The 20,295-nt window shown below is 44.1% G+C and overlaps 5 protein-coding genes across 5 annotated transcripts; 2 read left to right on the forward strand and 3 right to left on the reverse strand.

Annotated features, from left to right (window-relative positions):
- Positions 1-495: 495 nt before the first annotated feature.
- Positions 496-1,470, reverse strand: JR316_0012067 (uncharacterized protein; the record flags this gene model as incomplete). Its single annotated transcript, XM_047897704.1, has 4 exons — positions 496-681; positions 733-880; positions 939-1,316; positions 1,367-1,470. The coding sequence occupies 4 exons, from the start codon at positions 1,468-1,470 to the stop codon at positions 496-498; spliced, it is 816 nt and encodes a 271-aa protein (XP_047742593.1).
- Positions 1,471-6,432: 4,962 nt separating this feature from the next.
- Positions 6,433-6,847, reverse strand: JR316_0012068 (uncharacterized protein; the record flags this gene model as incomplete). Its single annotated transcript, XM_047897705.1, has 2 exons — positions 6,433-6,584; positions 6,700-6,847. 2 exons carry the CDS (start codon positions 6,845-6,847, stop codon positions 6,433-6,435), a joined length of 300 nt encoding a protein of 99 aa, XP_047742594.1.
- A 3,209-nt stretch (positions 6,848-10,056) lies between these two features.
- Positions 10,057-12,593, reverse strand: JR316_0012069 (uncharacterized protein; the record flags this gene model as incomplete). Its single annotated transcript, XM_047897706.1, has 4 exons — positions 10,057-10,106; positions 10,159-10,385; positions 10,436-11,844; positions 11,895-12,593. The coding sequence occupies 4 exons, from the start codon at positions 12,591-12,593 to the stop codon at positions 10,057-10,059; spliced, it is 2,385 nt and encodes a 794-aa protein (XP_047742595.1).
- Positions 12,594-13,249: 656 nt separating this feature from the next.
- On the forward strand, positions 13,250-14,830 carry JR316_0012070 (NADH:flavin oxidoreductase; the record flags this gene model as incomplete). The annotated part of the gene is made up of 4 exons (XM_047897707.1): positions 13,250-13,354; positions 13,412-13,616; positions 13,754-14,327; positions 14,380-14,830. 4 exons carry the CDS (start codon positions 13,250-13,252, stop codon positions 14,828-14,830), a joined length of 1,335 nt encoding a protein of 444 aa, XP_047742596.1.
- A 677-nt stretch (positions 14,831-15,507) lies between these two features.
- On the forward strand, positions 15,508-16,372 carry JR316_0012071 (uncharacterized protein; the record flags this gene model as incomplete). Its single annotated transcript, XM_047897708.1, has 2 exons — positions 15,508-15,529; positions 15,765-16,372. 2 exons carry the CDS (start codon positions 15,508-15,510, stop codon positions 16,370-16,372), a joined length of 630 nt encoding a protein of 209 aa, XP_047742597.1.
- Between the last annotated feature and the right edge of the window lie 3,923 nt (positions 16,373-20,295).

Here is a 20,295-nt window from a genome sequence, read left to right on the forward strand (position 1 = left end):
GGTTTTCGACGTATTTTTCTTGTATATAGAGTCCGGGGTTACCCAATTAGGGAAGCCCGAAGCCTATATTCCAATAAAATACGTCAAAAAAATGTAGGAAACATAATTACTGGGTCTTATTTTCTTTGAAAATATGTATGAGCGCCAGCGGTGTTAGTCAAATTTTTGTTTCAAAATAAACTTGTGTTCTCGTCCTCATTCTTTTTGTCTTAATTTGTAAGTTTGACTTGCGGATGAGCGTGGGAATATCCTGCGTACAGTGTACGCAGAATATTCCCACGGTCAACCTCTCCCGATATTCAGCCGAGTGTGGGAATATTCTGCGTACACTGTACGCAGGATTCTCCCATGGGGTGCCAACTAACACCTTCAGATAATTTCTGTCATGAAAATGACTTGACAAATTATTCCTTGTTATTTACAATGTTCACGCAAATGGATTGATTGTTCATTCAGCACATTTATGATATCCTTGTCTTTCTATGTACATATGTATTAATCTTGGGACATAGTATTGCTATTGTGGACTGTGTCCTCATTTAAGCGCATATGTGCCATCCTCTGTTGTGTGTCTTCAATGTCAATCTGACCTTTGTACAGCTGCCTCTTTGTCCTACACAAAACAGCAACCTGTCTTTTCGCTGGAGTATAGCACGACCGCATTCTGAGAATATCAGCTTTCTGTTGGAAGTTATGAATGGCTATGAGACTGTTCAATGTAACATTGCTTACCTCTCTTGCCTCCTGGTCCAAGACAAGCATTCCGCGAAGAGCGACAACAAATTTGTACTTGTTTCCTTGGGCAGGAAATGCGACAAAGGCAACACTGATCTCAATAATGTCTCCAATTCGTATGGAGGCAGGATTATAAGAATAATATCTGTTGCAACATGATATTAGTTTGGTTGTGATGTGTTGTTGGTATTTTCTAAACATACCTGGCTGTTCCGTCAGGAAGTATCTCCCAACGAAGAAACTGTACCTTGTTATCGATTGCGTGGATGAAACTGTCCCCTACCATGGACGCCAACACGTTATCAGGGTCGACCAGGGGATGAAAACCTATGTTGTCAGATTTGTCTTGATATGCGGATACCTTCGTGAAATATTGGCTATGCGCATGGAAAACATTGAAACCCGTGTCTTTGTGAAGAACTGGGTCATAGCCGCTGACGCTGTCCGTGGGAAAATTGTTTGCAAAACGGAGGAAAACTTCTTCTAGCTTTTCCATCACCTTATTGAACACAATGTCTCCGAGTCTCGTGATAGCAATGGCGGTACGTAAATATGGTTGTTGCTTGACCGTTCTGTCGCGGCTGTAACAGTCCTCATTTGTAATTAATTCACCTCAATGGAGTGGACGTACGAAGCAGGCTTTGCCATTGGTGGTAGCATCTTGTTGCTAACTATGCCTTGGAGTCTGAATATCACTTCGTCCATTGCACCGATATCCACGTCAAAGTTGGACATATTTATATTATATTATATATATATTATATTATTACAAAGCGTGACGCTGAATCGTAAAGACTCGTCATGCCACGCTCCGCGGTGGCCCACTAAAACAAGTGTAAGTGTTGGCTGAATAGCGTTACCTGTACTGCAAAACTAGGATGCTGGGACGTTTTCTTTTATCTATCCTGGATGTCTAGTGGAACCCTACATATGACGTTTTCCCTCCTGAATACAATGGCAAGAATCTGACGGTTTCGATGAGCTGCAAAGCGAGAAGCACTTTGTGAGATCCTGGTTCCTTTCTAGAATAGTAGAATGTATGATGGAACTAGACCGACAGTCCTGACGTAGATGTCGATGGTGAGTGGTCATCGTGGTCGCAGGTATTCGCTAGTGCACAGACATGGAGATGCAATCACGTCTTCTATTAGGTTTCCGAGCCCCAGGACGTTCAAATGACTGCAATTGAAGAAGTCCCACTTGGTAAGAACCATTCGCGTGCACCACGGTACCTCCGATGGAAGTTTCTACCTCCAGAAATGGTAGTTGTTCCTAGTGAGAAGATTGCGTCAAAGGAACCGAGACATGCTTCAAGGTATTCGAAAAATACCAGAAGGACCGATGCACCACCTTGTAGCCCTCTGGTTGAAGTGTGTCGGCTGCACCTCAAGTAAACACCCGATCGTTCCTTGTATTCGCAGAGCAGTCAGAGAAGTCTGAGGTCGGTCAATCAGCGCTGTCTATGTCAACCTTGTACTCACCTAAAGCCCTGTTTGCCGTCGTCATCGTATTTAAGTTGGAGCATATGGTAATGGCTGAACCTGGTCGATGTTGCGTGTATCCGAGTTAACTTCAAATTTCGTAAAATTTGTTGAGAGCACGGTAGTAATTCAATCAATAGAAAGCCCCCTGAAACAGAAAGCCCCACCACCCACCAAATCCGGCTACCTACGTAGTAAATAAGCTAATGTTGCTTGAATGGATTCTTGCGAACTATGAATAGGAAGATTGAAGTGAGAATGAATAGTGTGAGGATCTTAAAATGAAATGAAGACCGAATATTCGTGGTGACACGAATTTCCGTAGTTGCGTAGGGCTTTGGTGGAGAGTCAAAAACACTGCGGGCGTCGACTGCTGTAAGTTAAACAAACAGGTATTTTATGTAAGTTCAGCTGTAAGTTCGACATACATCATGACTTACACTCAAATAATTTCCACAAAAGGAGAATATTTGAGTGAGTGTAAGTCGGCGCCCGCAGTGAATGTGACCAGAGTAAGGAATTCCCTCAAAGGACAATAAATGGATTTTTTTTTAAAAAAAAAAAAAAAAAAAAAAAAGACCAGAGGCGAAAGTCACGTGATTGACAACATGTTCCATGACGCGCTGAAGACGCGACCAGGATGAACAGTGGATGAACGGATTTGAAGAGAAAACGGGCCGCCAAGGGCCTGAGAGCTTGTGTCAAAATTACGCCCAAAGTTTAAACAAGAGTTCCGATGTGGCTGTACCAAACACTGGTAAGAGAGAAGAGGAGAGAAGGGAGAGGAGGATGGGATCAAAAAATTTCCCTAGAGAGATTTCGGAGACGAGGTCAAAGGACAGAGGAAAGGAAATCTCTGGAAGACAAGAGAGATCATATTAATAACGCACAAAATTGAAGAAGGACATTTGAAGTTCAACAGGCTTCATGTCGCGAAGAGGACGATCAATTAACGAAGATCTCAGGGGAACTCTTTATCTTATGGCTGGAACAATTTACCTTTCTGGTCTTTGGTATTGTTCGTCTTTGTCAGCGGTTATACCCAGTAGAGAAGCCATCTGTCAAATCAATACTTCTGTGATGATCCCTACATATACGTGCTCCAGGTGGACCAAAGTCGTCTCCGTGCTTCTCCAGCGCCCAGTCTGTAGACTGCGCCACAGAGCAGGTTTCCACTGATGGTGTGAGCATCTGGCCTCTTGTATGTTGTCCAGGGGCGATGAAAGCTTGCTTAACGTCACGTATGCATGTCAGAGATTTAGTTACTATTGCAAGCCAAAGTCTTGGCTACCAATTATGAGAGCGCATTGGGCAGAAGAGAACATTCCCAGAATCCTTTGTCCCATTTTCAACGCCTTCTGACCGGGATTGGGGCGCGACCATTAATATGCCGAATACGCACGAAAGTTCAACAAAAATAGAGATCTATAATAGGGCACATGTCAGGTTCTATTGCAAGTCCGTGTCTTTCCTTCTCCGTAACTTGCCCTTTGACATCTCGTCACAGAGGTCGCTATCTCTCTACTATGGATGCTTCAGTTTCGGCGGGAACGCAGGCACCGTTTCTGGGCTTTATGGTTGGTTCAATGTCTGTTCGCCATCCACCTTGCAGAGTGTAGCGCTATCTAACAATGATCATCCTTACAGACTGTTTGGCGGGACGCTCTTTCAGGCCTATTACTATTTCCTCAATTACGGAAATGACTCGAAGACGAGGAAACTTGTCGTGAGTTATATACATTGCGATGTAGAATTGACCCACAGTTGACATGGTATCAAGGTGCTTGCCGTGTGGTGAGTACGATCCTGCCGATGTCGTACACTCTGTTCACACTGTAGATGATCAGCATGCTCGATTGTCTGCACTTCTCGTTTTCGGCAATAATGATGTGTTTTGCATTCACGACAACGACAAGATTTGAGAATCCGAATGTCGTATGGTCCGTCCTAATTCCTTAATATCCTCATCAACGATAGCAGTTTTGACATGCGGTGGATCGTTTCGTAGGAGTCTGAAGGTGGAGTTAACGTATCAAGCTGTAGTTCTTTCTAACTGACACGATGATTGTGTGGATACAAGGGTTTATCAACAACGGATGTATGTTTTCAATCACTAGTTCAGTGGGAAGGCACTCAATGTCCATTGCAGGCTTTATTGCTGGTTTTTGTTCAAAGGTGAGGCCATAAAACCTTGCGTTCCTTTGGAGGTGCAACCCACACGTTGTTTAATAGCTTCTATCTACATTTAATCTGGGTTTGTGAGTCTATAGGTTATGATGATCATTCTTCGATCGGCTTAGAAGGTTTTTAGTGGCAGACAATATGGCGGTAGCAAAGAGGGTGTCTCGCGCTATCCAGGTAACCTCGAATAATTTTCTGCATCTCAGTATCTTACATTGACTTCGACGGTCAAATTCAGGCATTCTCTTTGATTACATTTTCGTATGCCATTGGTACGATCTCTACTTTTGTTAATCAAGCCGCATTACCTGATACACAAACAATCAGGAATCGGTTCTGGTACGTCTTCACACTCAGCTTCCTGGTTAATGGAATTCTCAACCATTCTCCAACAAAGTTTTAACCGTGTATATGTAAGTAGTATGGAGGCTATCATCGAAGTAACTGCTGATGCATGATATAATTTAGGGTCCAATTGTCTCAAGTATTTAACTTCTCCGTGTCATTCAAGGTCAGTATTCTATATAAATCACAGACATGTTCATTCAATACGCGTATTTTTGGTTCTATACCTCATTTAGCAAGTTGTCTGCATTGCCATTGGATCTACTGCTGCGATTGACACCTTAATTGCCATCATAATGACGGCCGTTTTGTACAAAATGATACCTCCCTCTCCGACTAGAAGGTGGATAAGACTTTGCAATATTCTTGGAGGCTTTATTGACACTGTCAAAACTCATACAGAGGGGTACATACGGTTCATCAGCTTGTTGTGTTTTTTATTTCAAGTGGGATGTTGACTGCGTCAGTATTGGGCATGAAGAATTTGTACATTTACTGACGTCTTGCTGCAGTCTCTGCGCTGTCATAAGATTGGCTTTGGTATGTTGTATCAGCTTTCTCCTCCTAGCCACTCTCCCGACCCGACTTCTCCTGCAGTTTGCATCCGACCCGTCATCTACAATGTATCTTGCCTTGCATTTTGCGGTGCCTAGACGTGAGTTTGATGATCTCGACTTGTCAAATATTATTCACAGAATCTCCTTAGTATACGTGAACTCCATCCTGGCGCTGTGAGTAATTTTTAACCCTAAATTACCGTTGTAGGTACTGACACGCAGAATACCAATGTAGCTTTAACTCCAAATCTCGCTTGAAGAGTAGTATGGATAGTTCAGAGGACTTTCGATTGTCTAGCGGGATACTATTTGGCGATTACTCTTCTGATTGAGTGTGTAAAGAACCAAGTAAATAAATTATAATTATAATTCATATGTACTTCTAACCAATACAATACCGTCTCGAGAACAAAACGGTCCAGATTAATGTATCCTATCCCCCAATGTCCTCCGGTATCTTACCAACAATCAATGTAGCCATCGGAGTGATATTGTCTCCGAAGGACGTGGAGGTTTAATTATAGGTCTTGCTCTCCTAAAGATCAACATATGTCCTGAAATGTGAAGATCATGACTGGGCGCTGTCCGTCTTCCGAGCGCCGGTCGAATGATCATCTTGTTGATTTTCAAGATATATCATGACATGCTTCCATTTCGACAATAGCTCATGAGGTACTGTTAAAATGGTCATGTTTGAGGTGCGTATATAATGTCGCACTGAAGCTCAGAATACGCCTACCGAAGTATTGAGACAATGTGTCAGAAAAAATGCTGTTCATTTCATTGCAAGGTTCGCCAAGAAATACAAAAACATATCATACTGTCGTGGGGACCATGAGAAGTGGTACTAGTATAACCATCGTATGGATAGTGCGGGGACACCAATCTCTCACGCTTGATGAGTAATGATAACTATTGAAAATAGGTCGCGAACTATTAATTCCCATCCTTCTTTCCTGATTTATTTTTGTACTGATCATAGTGACCATTCAAAATATTCCTTTGAATGAAGAGCAGGGATGAAAGAAAATTTGTCCAATTTTTCTATTTTTCTGGGAACACAGAAGAAAATACATAGAGTTTCAAGACAGCGAAATGGTAAAATCTTAGTTAAAAGAACAAAATGTACCACACTACTTGTCTTTGATAGGAAAGTCGGTGCCTGTCGCGCTCTTGTAACCACGGCGAATAACGTCCGAAATTTGTTCATCTTTTGCTTGTTCGATTGCGCTCTCATTGTTCTGAGGGCCAGCTCCAAGGAACCTCTCCTGTACAAAGTCTACGCCTAGAGAAACGATGGCGTCAATAATCACTATTACTCAACGTGTAAAGCTACAATTTTGGATTGACCTTTGTCAAGTAAATCTACAAATGGGTATTGATTAGAAAGGAACATGTACTGTTTAAGTGGTTCATGCCTTCATTTTTCTCTCCAGCTTGCCCTCCGCCTAGCGCACCACTAACTTTATCTGTCAGTCCTCCCCCGGCTCCTGATGTTGCCTGTGCTTCTTTGTTTTGTCCGCCAAGCTGATTTTTCACAAAGTCCATGATGATGATGACTGTGGCTGGAAGGTGAGGTTGATGAGACTATCACGGTTGACGACACTTTATAAATGGCTCCATCCTATGACTTAAACATGACGTTGCAAAGTTTCAAGTCCTAAAACGACCGCTACTCATAGAATCAAACCCCATCTTCACTCAATCCTTTTTGGCTAAGCACAACCAGTAAGAAAAATTTTGCTTTTGCAAAATTTTTCTTAAGCCAATGTACGGCTGGCAAAAGAATCGTCCCAAAGGCAAACGAAAGCCATTAACGTAGTCTCGAATCCAGACGTTGGGTGTGGATACCCAAATAAGGTATCTCGCCCAGTTTTGTTAGCCATCAGTAAAAAATGATGGCCAGGGCATCCCCCAGAACGTCTGGTGCAGTTCGATAGGCGGACCACCCATCCGTCACATTGTGACAGTTAGTAGCACATGCCCCACCAAACAAGTTGAAACAACACGCATCGCGTTTCGTTTACTCGTTAATTACAACTTCATTGTGCCCTATGCTCACTGATTCCAACGCGAATTCTGACCCCCATGAAGCCGTCAACTCGCGATCTTACCGAAACCTCGATCTCGCTCGACAACTCGCGCACAGAAAATCAGCATATGATTCTCACGGCACCCGGTCAAGAATCCAAAACACCTTCGAAGACCGTTTTGGCCATTGTGCACACGATTGGCAGTTGGATGTGGCTGAGGCTTTAATTCTAGGGCTCGATACTGTGGTGATAGCTGGGACTGGATCAGGCAAAACAATGCCTTTCATGATGCCTTTGCTGCTTGAGCCTAGTAGCAAGGTAATCATTCTCTCGCCTCTCAAAGTTCTTCAGGAGGACCAGGTGCGTCATTGTAATTCTTTCTCAACTACTCTATTTAATATCCATATAGGCCTCTCGCTTCGAGAAAATGAAGCTTACTGCAGTTGCAGTTAATGGGGATTCATGGAGCTATTCTCTACAAAAAGTGCGTGTACTTGCCTGTCTATGCAAAAAACTTGGAACCTAAATATCAGCATTTAGGGACTCGAAGAGAACCATTATCAGGGTATTCTGGCCTCCCCTGAAATGTGCCTCAAGCATTCTGACTTCCGTCGCACATTAACCGCCTCGGAGTTCAAGGGAATCTGTGCAATTATTGTTGACGAAGCACACTGTATCTCGCAATGGGGTGGCGATTTTCGAACAGCTTATGCAGAGCTTGGAAAGCTGAGAGCATTTTTTCCACCACATATTCCGATTCTGGCCACTTCGGCGACCGTTTCACCACAATGTCTTCGTGACATTCGCACGTCATTGGGAATTGATGCTGCCTCATGTTTCCATCTCAATCTTGGTAACGACCGTCCTAATATCTCATATGCCGTTCACAAAATCAAGTCAACAAAGGACTTTGAGGCCATTCGGCACTATATATCCCAGTCCTGCAGTCCCTCCACACCCAATGAACTCCACAAAAGCATCATTTTTGTCAATTCAAAACTTGCTGCTCAAATCACCGCTCGGGAAATTCGGTCATGGTTTTGTAAGTCCATGCGCAAGTATGTTGACTATTTGCACGCATTGCGAAGCCCTGGAGCTAAGCGTCGGGTTATGAGGCGATTTCGTCGAGGGAAGGTCAAACTTTTGGTTGCAACAGAAGCTGCGGGAATGGTGCGTGATACCTTTATTATTCAGAACAAAATTTAATGTCTATATAGGGTGCCGATATCCCTGATGTTGAGGTTGTTGTTCAGTTCGGTGTTCCTGCCTCACTTTCTGTATGGATGCAGCGTGCTGGGCGAGCAGGCAGATCAATGGCTATCAACGCTCGTGCAATACTACTTGTAGAAAAGTCAATGTTTGAACGGCAAAAAAAGAAGCGTCGGCGCAAAGATGCAGTGCCAATGGATGCCGATCAGGAGCTTCTCTTGGATGATGAAGACGGCGAGGAAGATGTAGATGTTGAGGACGAAGATTTGGAAGTTGATGAGGAAGTGTTCGAGTGGAAAAAAAAGGTTGATGATGTATTGAGGCGCTGGATTGAAGCAGAAGGGTGTCGACGAGACGTGGCTGATAAGTACTTTAATAATCCGGTTGCAAATCGTCCAGGTGAGTTATATTAATTAATTCAATTTCTACGCTATTGGTTTCTATCACTGACATGTGTGCAGCTCCAACTCATATCTGCTGTGACAATTGTCATGGCGCTATTGCCGCACACCGCCCTGCTACTCCACAATTACCACAAGATGGAGATAGTGTCTCTAGCACTCCGCCATCATCACCTTCAAAAACGGCTAATCAAAATGGCAAAAGGATTATGTTACAAGGTCAAACACCTGCTCGCCGTACGAAGGACCATCTCAAACATGCCCAAACAAGCATTCAAACATGGCGCCGTTGGATTGTGCGTGAAAAATACAGTGCATTTACTGATGCTGCATTTATGCCCGACTCGGTATTAAAAACCCTTGCGGGAAACTCTCGCATTCTGTGTGTATCAGATATGAGGAGTGCCGTTAGCTGGGCTTTCGTGGACCAACACGGTGAGGAAATTTTGCAAGTGCTACACCAAGTTGATACATTTGAAAAAACCCGCCGTGATGCTGAAAAAAAATCCAAAGCAGCAACCCGGGCAGCAGCAACGCAAGCCCGTCGAGTTGAAAGACAGTTGGCAGCAGATTTGGTTCGAGAAGATAAAAAGCGGGAGAAAGCACGATTGCGAGAGCTTGCCGCTGCAGAAAAGGAAAACATTCGACAAGCAAGAGCAGCCAGTTGAGCACAGATTGCTGCTGAAAAGGCTGCAGCAAAGCCACCGCCAAAACGGATCCGGCGACCACTTTTAAGTGGAATGTCAGTTCTTACTAATCTTAGTTCATCATCTTCTTCACCAATTCCCCCGTTTTTGTCATCACCACAAACCTTCTCAAATCTTCATGTGCGTATTAACAAGAGTTTGATTGTGTTATATCTAATCTTGCATACAGTTTGAAACTCGCAATTTTGTACCCGAAAGACTTTTTGCCACACCCGATTATGTACTATCATCTTCATCGACAACCCCTTCTGATGAGCTGGACAACTCGTCGTCATCAGCTGCTCTCCACCTTTCGGCCACAGATCTTGTAAAAGATCGATGACTGACCCATGCTGCTATTACTTTTCCTGCATGTAGTTTATCCACACCCTTTCCTATATAATCTGCTGCTCGATCCTCTTTTTTTTCTATTTTTCGGCCTCAATGATATTTGTGATACCCTGATTCTTGATACGAGCTTCGCAAAGCAGCTATGTCTTTATCACGTAGTGGAACTGTGTGTGACTTACCCCGTGCTAGGGTTCCAAATTCTTTTTCAATATGGTCAGTCACAAGCCGGATGATATGGATAGCGGGATGAAGTTTTTTGAAGTATTCCCATTTGATATTTGGCCCTTCAGACCGGTATGTCACCTTCATATCTTTGATATTATGTTCCTGAGCTTTGTCGACAGCACAGAACATATTTGGCTTTCCTGTGGTGTTGATTACCCAGCAATGATGTCGCACAAAATCACTGTTTATTATTAAGTTGTTATTTCTTTTTAAATAAGTACAATGACGTACCAGACCTCAGGTGGCCATTCACGGTGTAATCCTTGGAGAAGTTCAATGATCTCCGTTGCATATTTTCCATTTCCGCCACCATGAAATTGGAAAAATAGGTATGGAAGCATATGTTCAATTAATCCCACATCACCGGATGAGATTGCATGGTCAAGAATAATGTACTGAAGTATGTCACAATTCCACATGATGATTTGCTGCAACTGTTCATCGCGATCTTCTTCCTTTCTGTGCTCCATGGCATTTAGAGCTTGGCTTGATGCACGGTGAACCAGAATATGTTTTGCATGGGTAACCAGCTCCAAAGGTGTGTAATTCCGAAGCTCTGCTATATTCCGTGCTTTGGTAACTTCCAACCAATCCTCGAGAAAGTGAGCTTCTGCTACTTCGTAAAGTGTTTCTTGAAGATCATGATGGAATGGGCCTTTTGTTTGCAGTTTTGATAAGCCTTTTTTCTGAAGAAGAACAAAGGCCTGGTGCAATCCGCGTCCCTGGGTAGTTCCGAAATATTGTTTGTATAGCGAGTTTGCGAAGGCCATTTGACAGTGCAGCCAACCAAAGACAAATATTGAAAAATCAAGTCTTTCAAAGCTATTGTTGTCTTCGGCATGAAATTTGAACAATCCTCGAAGCCGGTCAACTGTAAGCTGATCTCCGCACCATACCATAAGCCGTTGCTGACCAGTTTTTTGATGTTCCTCTAATGTGTTCCACCCAAGCTGGCTAATCCATTCCCGTACGAGCCTCTCATTATCTTCGTAACTTGCTTTGGGAATATTAACTGTACCTAACAGATACTGCAAGGTACGGTGTGCTGGACCACAAGGCAGCGCATCAACTGGTGGTGGGGCGTTAAATAATGGACTATTCCGAGCACCATAAAGTTTGATATTGAATTCCGGTGAGTCGAGGAGGAAGCGCAGGATATAATGTATTGCAAATTCTTGTAGACAGTTTGCTGATGACTGCCCTAGCAGAAGAATGTCGAGAGCAGTAAGAGGATTTTTTTGGCCCTGAGCTCTATGTTTTTGAAGGTTTTTATTGGTGATTTCCGTAAACATTCTTGCGTCGCGCTTGAAATAGACAGTTGCAGCGGTTCCGTTTCCGAATTCACCTTGGTGGTCTAGACGTTGCGAAAAAACTCGAAGTGCAAGTTGTAAGTTATCATATGAAAGAAGTGACGGAACATTATTGATTAATTCCTGCACTTCCTTCATGCAATTGGTGGATATTCGCTCGACAACATCACAAGTCCATTTGTGACTCATGGTAAGTCCCATGGCATGGAGCGTATCAAATCCTTTTGCTGATATGCCTTTAAACTTCAGATATATTGCGAGGAGCTTTTGAAATCGGTTGCGGTGATGGGAGCGAGAATACGAAAGAACCGATATAAAAATGACTTTAATCTGTAGGTAATATATTAGTCAAGTTGAGAGATTTTTAATGGTTGGTTTACCTTTTCCGATGATGTTTTTGTTTGATTCCGTTTTCTTTGCGAGTTACGATAAAGAAAGATGTCAAGCAGCTTCCATAGAGTAGGCATACTTTTCTCCATTTCAGCTGCAATCTTCTCAAAGCTGGTGTTTGTAAGAGTATTTTCCTCAACATCTATGGCTGTTGGTGATTTTAAAAGAGCTGAAATTTGTTCGAGCTCTTGATCAACCTCCTTACCAATATGACCAACTGCAAATTCATGCATAGTTGGAAAGGCTCCTTTAGGACGAGCTTTGCTAGAGCCTGCCGGTCTTGGAGGACAGCACCACCTATGGAGAATATCACCAAGCTTTGGAGAGTTCAATAAAAGACTTCTTTCTGTTCGGATTTTGGGATCTTGAGTGCATGCCATGTCGCCCCAGCTTAAGCCATCAAGAAAGTCAATTATCTTGAAGTTTTTTGAGTCAAGGTACTTGAGAACTTCTCTAACCTTGGGCTGAATGCTGGAGGCACTAGGATGCTCAAGTAAATGTTCTTCTTCTATTTCGTACAGTGTGCTTTCAGAGCTAATGCTGAATGGAGTTTGTGGCATAACACCACTCGGAGAATTTGAGTTGGTATCTGTTGAAGAATCCGAAGAGGTTTCGAAGGGAGCTTCTGACTCCGAATCCGAGTCATTAGGCTCATTTCTGTTGTAGTCTTGGGTGTTGAAAATGTCCATGCTCAAGTTTAATGTGAAAGTAATTAGAAGAATTCACAAATAGCAGAAAATTTCTTCGGGCTATATCAACATGAGTACATAGGAATAATATTGTATCATAGTGAGTCCATATCAGACACGCGACGCGCGACTTGGGTCTTTATTTGGTGTGACCTGATCACGAGTTGTGACGATGGGTGGTCCGCCTATCGAACTGCACCAGACGTTCTGGTGGTAGCTCGCGCCATCATTTTTAACTGATGGCATTGATCTCTGAGCGATTACCAAAAGAGGACGTCGCGCCATCATTTTTAACTGATGGCATTGATCTCTGAGCGATTACCAAAAGAGGACGTCTGGATCCGAGACTACCATTAACGAGTAATTTGTGAAGTTAGCGGCGGTTGTTATGCTTGGCACGGGCGCTTATGACTCAGCCAAATATTATATAACCCGGTTATAGTGGTAACCGATCCCGTTCTTGGCAAGTCGAACAACTTTTTTTGTTACCACTTTTTGCACTCTTGACCGACCTTGACCGACTACCAATTGAAATCCATAACTGCAGGAAATCGCTTTTGGACTTCGTGTTGTGTCTGATATATCATCCCAACTTCAATCCTCGCTTTTCCAGCAATGTATCTGGTTGGACGATCCAATGCCTCCCGTCTGCTGCCATGGTACTCGGGGGCACAACAAGGAAGGCTAAACCTAATGGCGGGAAGATTCGAGAATTTTTTGAAGAGCTGATAATTTTGCGGGATCTTATAAGCCTCGCGTGCGTAACTTCTTCTTAATATTTTATTCCCTTAGCTTATCGTCCTCGTCTTCTTTCCCAGTATAAAGTTATGAGCAACGTCAACACACCAGCACCAGGCGCGCCGTTCTACACACCTTATCAAAATCCAGCAGCCGGCACTGCTGTAGTTCCTCAAGCGAGCGGAAAAGCTATTCCCAAACTGTTCCAACCTCTGAAAATTCGTGGATTAGAGCTCCAGAACAGGATATTTGTCGAGTTTCGCCCTCTCCCCGATCTGACGACATGTCATTCATTTCGTGTTTTTGAAGGTATCCCCTCTTTGTCAGTATTCCGCAAAAAATGGCTTTGTCACTCCTTGGATTATGGCTCACCGTGGGTGCCTTTCCTCTTCCTAACTCGCCAATCGTTCATTTTCCTGTAGTCGGCGGCATCGTTTCTCGTGGCCCGGGATTGACGCTATCAGAAGCCGTCGCAGTCGTGCCTGAAGGACGTATCACTCCTCAGGATGCTGGTATCTGGTCTGACGCGCATGCTGACGCGTTGAAGCCCGTGGTCGACTTCGCGCATTCGCAAAATCAAAAAATTGGCATCCAGCTCGCCCATGCCGGCCGAAAAGCTTCTTGTAACGCGCCGTGGCTCGATTGTCCGAATCCAGTAGCAACCGAAGATGTTGATGGATGGCCGGACAATGTGTGGGCGCCCTCGCCCATACCTTTCCATCCATCCTACCCTCAACCTAAGGAGTTGACTAAGGACGGGATAAAAAATGTTGTCAATGCATTTGTGGAAGCTGCGAAGAGGGCTGTGAAAATTGGCTTTGATGTCATTGAGATTCACTCCGCCCACGGGTACCTCCTGTCCTCGTTCTTGAGCCCTACCAGCAACAGGCGAACAGACGATTACGGAGGTAGTTTCGAAAACAGGACTCGGCTCCTTATCGAGATCGTTGATGGGGTAAGGGCTGTTATACCTCAAGATATGCCATTGTTTGTCCGGTTAGTATGATTTAAATTCGTGGCAAGTGTGGTCGACTTAACGTATGAACAGTGTATCTGGGACTGAATGGCTTGAAGAAGTACTGCCACTGGAAGAATCTTGGACAGTTGAAGATACTTGCCGACTCGCTGTGATCCTCGCTGAACATGGTGTCGATCTTTTCGACGTCTCTGCAGGAGGCATTGATTCTCGCCAGAAAATTCGTTCGGGACCCGAATATCAAGTCCCCTTCGCAGCCGCTGCCAAGGAGGCTGTAGGTTCCAAAATGCTCGTCAGCGCGGTTGGCGGCCTTTGGGATGGCAAAGTTGCCTCTGGTGTTCTTGAGTCTGGGAAGGCGGATGTAATCTTCGTGGGCAGGCAATTCCAGAAGAACCCTGGATTGGTATGGTCGATGGCGGATGACCTTGATGTGCAGATCTATTCTGCTCGACAAATTCAGTGGGGCTTCCGAGGGAGGGGTATTCGCTTTTTGGGAACGAATAAAAAGGAAGCCGATAAGTAGTGGCAGGTGTTGCATTTTTGTTGCGTATACTAGATTGTACCTAGATCTGATAAATTGACTAATACTTCTACTGTCGTTACCGTCACGACGAGTCGTAGGCTGCCAACCTCCCAGCATGGAGCATACTGCTGCAAATCATCACGCAGTCATTATTCTTTATTTAATCTTTTTGATGGCTAACTCGAATGTCTTTGGAGGTACCATGGACAGTATTATTCCCTTCAGAAACAGAATAATGTCGATCTTAGTGCCACATCTCCAATTCTTCACCCCTGCTTATTTATCGTATGTCAATACTCTATTCTGAAACGAACAACGCTGCCTGTGAAGAGCCAACACGACTGCAAACGACATAATTGCCAGGACGATAATCAAGCAGGTTATTGACATCATCAGATACACTCGAGAGCTTATTGGATGGCTTGCAGAGGATAAAACAGTGAGCCAGTGTGTAGATAATGTGTTGCGAACAACAATAAAGACTCACTGCAGCGTCGTGTTCTCCTGCCAAGTAATAGCTTCTGTACATGACAAATGGCTCAGTGGATTTGTGAGGGAAGCCACGTTTCCGACTTTGTTAGACTGTTGCAAAGAGATTGATGACTCGATTTCTGGCAAGGCTGAACCAATCGTCTGTGACGGCGGCATCCTAATAGGGAATGCCGAGCATATCCGGCATGGACGTGCCGGAGCGACACAGTTTTCTATCGCTTTCCACAAGTTTCGTATTTGATATTTCTCTCATTATTCTATCTATGACGTATGTACTACAGTAAGGTATATAAGCAGTAGGTAGAGTAGTAGCAAGGTGCGGACAAACAGCACCAGCGTCCAGCCGAACGGCAACACAGATCGCAAATTGATTTCCCACGTTTCACTTTCTTTTCTTTATCGTCCACCACAAAACAAATTCTACCCATCGTTAGTTCTTCAGTAGTTCCAATCGATCCAGAATCGCAGAAATTGCTCGATTCACTTTTCTTTACAATGACCAATAACTCACAGTCACATTCTTCTCATTCTCACCTCAATTTGAGGCTTAACCAAAACCGTAGAGAGAACGAGAGCGAGGAAGAAGAAGATATACAACGTTCGAGCACCTTTCAATCACACAACAACAATTCACAGAACCCACCACCTGCGACTCAACCTTGCAACACGTCATCAAATACAGCATCAATGGAATCGCAAACAGACGATACCAACACTCAACAAAATGACCGAAACAGAAGCAACAGAGCGGAACAAATTGAGCGATTGATGGCACAAGTCGAAGCACTCAGACAACAGGAGCGGTCCGAGGTTCAAGAAAATAGCACTCCAACACAACAACTTTTCGTGGACGAAGATACTTTGGCCCGAATCAGAGCAGAGGCTGCAAACAAAGGAACCGATCTAGTGAAAAAGAAGGTCTCATTGCCTGAGATAGTTCCTGGCTTTAAAGCAAGTTCACTAGAGATAGGTGAGAGTTACAATTTAATTCCTCGTGCATTTCTCTTCAAAATCAACTGCGGCTACGCAATCGCAGCAAGTGTGCCGTAGCATAAGATGAGCATAATTGGCTCAACATGGGGATGAATGAACCTGAGCGATAGGCTTCTGGAAAGGCTTTAGAGTCCAAGCGATAGGCTTGAGAGGACAATGACATCACTTAATAGAAGTGCATGCCAGTGGCATAATGTTTTAGGCGATAGGCCATAGAACGTTCAACGTACAAGCGATAGGCTTGGTATAGTTAACCGCATAGTTTCAGGGTGCTTATATGATAGCCACCAGGTCCATTAAGCGATAGGCTTATAATGTGCTAGTCAAACTTGGAAAGAAAATTTTTGCTGACCATCCTTTGTAATTGTTTCTTTCAACCAGCCGTTTCACACAGAGTGGACGAGGCATTTGCAAATTTTAAATATGTTCCATATACTTCATTGACATCTGCCGCTCGTCTGAAGGCATCGAGGGGCGAAGAGGAATTTTTGATAAACGCATCGGGAAGTCTAACGGCCAAAGGACTGGATCGGAGAGATGAGAAACATATCAGTTTGTCAGATTGGCTTGGGGCAGCTAAGGTTGCAGAGGAACGAACTCGCATCTACCACGGAGAGAAGAGGGCAGCAGCTCTTTCTAAACACCACCAAATCGTGATTGACTTATCGAGGTCACACAGTTGGAGCGTAGCGGTCGAATATGACATCCAACAGCGAGAACTCGCAGCACTACATCTAACACATGATCTAAGCACGTTAGATCACCAAGCCTTAACATTAATCGCAACAAGAAACACAATGCAAATGATCATGGGGGCACATACCACTGGTCCGGCAGGTCATAGCACACCCGCAATAGGACACTCACTACGCAGATCAGCCCCAGATTATTTTACCAGTCCAAACCGTGGCAAACGTGCACGCACAGGAATATCCACACACAGTCAATTGTGCTTTCGATGCGGCTTTGCAGGACACATGCCAGCAGATTGCAAAGCCAATGTCACAGCAGCCGGCATTCCAGCAGCAACAGTTACCACCGAGAATGGGCGAGGAAGAAATACCCTCATTAATAACAACGGAAAGTCTTTCTGTTTCAATTGGGCAAAAGATTCATCTTGCACATACGGAGGAGGCTGCTTCAATTTCCATGGATGCAGCGTGTGCGGAGATGTTAACCACGGAGCGAGAGCATGTCCCAAAGCCTCTAGATCATACTAATATGGCGTTGGATCCTAGACAGGTGGTAACACCAATCAATGTTGACAAGTGTGAAGCATTGTTAAAGGCATTGGGAATTATTGACGATTGGACGCACGTTTTACAAGGATTACGCAATGGGTTTGACGTTGGAATAAAATCACAGCCAACTAAAACCTTGTTATTTCGAAAATCATTCATCATCGTTACTCGACACGGAATTTATAGATTCTTACATAGAAGAGGAGGAAAAAGCGGGACGTTATTCACGTTCATACTCACCTCAAGAATTGGAAGATCTGATTGGCCCATTCAGAACATCTCCCATCGGTCTAGTTCCAAAACCTGGAAATTCATCCAAGAAATACCGGATGATTCAAGACCTATCATATCCTCGCAATGGTCCAATTACATCAGTCAATGCAGGAATCGACTCAGACAAATTTCCGACAGCATGGGGAACATTCGAGAAAGCATCGGAAATGCTTTTATCTATTCCTCCGGGAGCTGTAGCAGCCACATTCGACATATCTGCAGCATATCGGATGACTCCAATACGTCCCGAGCAGCAAAATTCATTATGTATCTACTGGAAAGGAAGAGTATGGGTCGACCGTGCTGTCATGTTTGGAATGTCATCAAGTGCAGGGGTATTTGGTTGGGTAGCCGATATGCTGGTAGCCATCTATACTGCAGCAGGTTTTGGTCCATTGATCAAATGGGTAGACGATTTCTTCGTAATTCGCTTACCCGGTCAAACTTGGACAGAAGAAGAATTCATCAAATTTACAGCAGATTTAGGAGTGCCATGGAGCTTGATAAAAGTCAGGCTTTTTGCGCTGATACAACGTTACATAGGCTTCGACTGGAATCTGAAACCCAAATCAGTCAGCATTCCAGTGGAAAAACTAGACAAACTACAATCCTTATTACGATCCTGGCTGGTAGAAGGCGCAAAATTTTCAGCACAAGAGGCGGCAAGTCTGCATGGAAAATTAGTGCACATATCTGGCATCTACCCCCTCATTCGACCTTTTATGGTGGCCATTTCCAAATTCGCAACAAAATTCCAATCCTTCCGCGCACATCTATTTCCCACAACAGCAGTGCTGAAGGACATAAGATGGATACTAGAACTGCTCGAGATACTTCCCAACGAGCTACCATTAATGGGGTCACATACACAGGACATAGACTGGTGGGGAGATGCAAGCACATCATTTGGAATTGGGGCAACTGTCAGCAGCTTATGGGGAGTGTGGAAATGGGCACCCGGAATCAAGATTGGACCCAAGAGGAGATACGATATAGGATGGGCAGAAGCAGTTGCAGTCGAGCTGGCATTACGGATGGCAGTCCAAGAATTGAACATGTCAGCGGGGCATTATCTGGTACGATCAGACAACGAGGGAGTGGTAGCAGTCCTCAACGGGGGACGTTCAAGGAACAACGAAATAAACATGATATTGAAGAACATATATACAATTCTAGCGCAGCACAAAATGCGATTATCAGCAATCTACGTCCCAAGTCGAACAAACATCACAGACTCACTTTCAAGAGGAGACATATCCGGTTTTTTATCAGGCTTCCCAAAGGCCAATCGGAAATCAAAGCTAATCCTACCACTCCATTTAAAGGAACTCCTAGTACCAATGTAATAACAGTCGCATCGGCATTAATCCATCCTACGCAAGCATTCGACAATTTACTAGGGCTAGACAATTTTGTAGAGGAAGACACGCACAATCAAATGCAACCAAACACCGAGTTACGCCCTAACTGCAGAGCAGACGAGAGGATATTTTTATGGAAAGGGATAAACCAACCTCCTCTCTCGACCATCGACGCTCCAATTATACGTTTTCTTGCGGATTTAGCTTCACATGCTTCATTAAGAGACACTTCAAGCCCCGGGTCAGCCATCAAGAAATTTCACACCTTTTGTGATATATTTTCAATACCCGAGGCTATGCGTTTACCAGCTTCATTCGAAGTATTGAATTCTTTTGCCATATGGGCAATAACCGACCCCAAAGCATTAGACCCGTCAATTGTTAATGAAATCAAATTCGAAACAATTGCAAAGGCAACAGTATCAAAGTACCTATCCGGAATTAGAGCATGGCATCTAGCACAAGGTTGGCCAGAACCACTCACCGGAGATCAACACAAAAGAATTGAATGGTCGCTTCGAGGACTTGAAAACGTTTTTGGCTCGAGATCTCGTCCTGTACGCCCACCAATCACAGTTCCGATGCTTCATGCACTCAAATCAACACTAAACCTATCCGACTCATTTGACGCATGTATTTGGGCAATAGCAACTTGCGCCTTCTGGGGAATGATGAGATTTGGAGAGGTAACCGTAAAAAGCAGGAACAACTTCGACCAGAAGAAACATCTGAAAAGGAAAGACGTACACTTAGATTTTGATCTAGATGGAAAGAGATACGCAAGATTGGACTTACCGTCCGCCAAAACTGCAAAATCCGGAGAAATTCAGTCTGTTTTTGTAGTACCACAACCTGGCTTATGCCCAATACAGGCTTTAGAGAACATGGCAAAAGTGACTCCCGCCGGCGCGTCAGACCCATTATTTTCATGGTCAGATAGGAACGGAAACATACGCCCCATGGTAAGGACTGCAGCCCTCAAACGGATCAATAACATCTTGCAGGCGTGGGGATGGGGAACAATGTTCGGACACTCCTTCAGGATAGGTGGTGCATCTTTTTACCTAGCAGAAGGAAAGAATCCGGAACATATTAGAGTTGCAGG

Source organism: Psilocybe cubensis, chromosome 12, assembly GCF_017499595.1.
Source record: "Psilocybe cubensis strain MGC-MH-2018 chromosome 12, whole genome shotgun sequence".
Taxonomy (NCBI): Eukaryota; Fungi; Basidiomycota; class Agaricomycetes; order Agaricales; family Agrocybaceae; genus Psilocybe; species Psilocybe cubensis.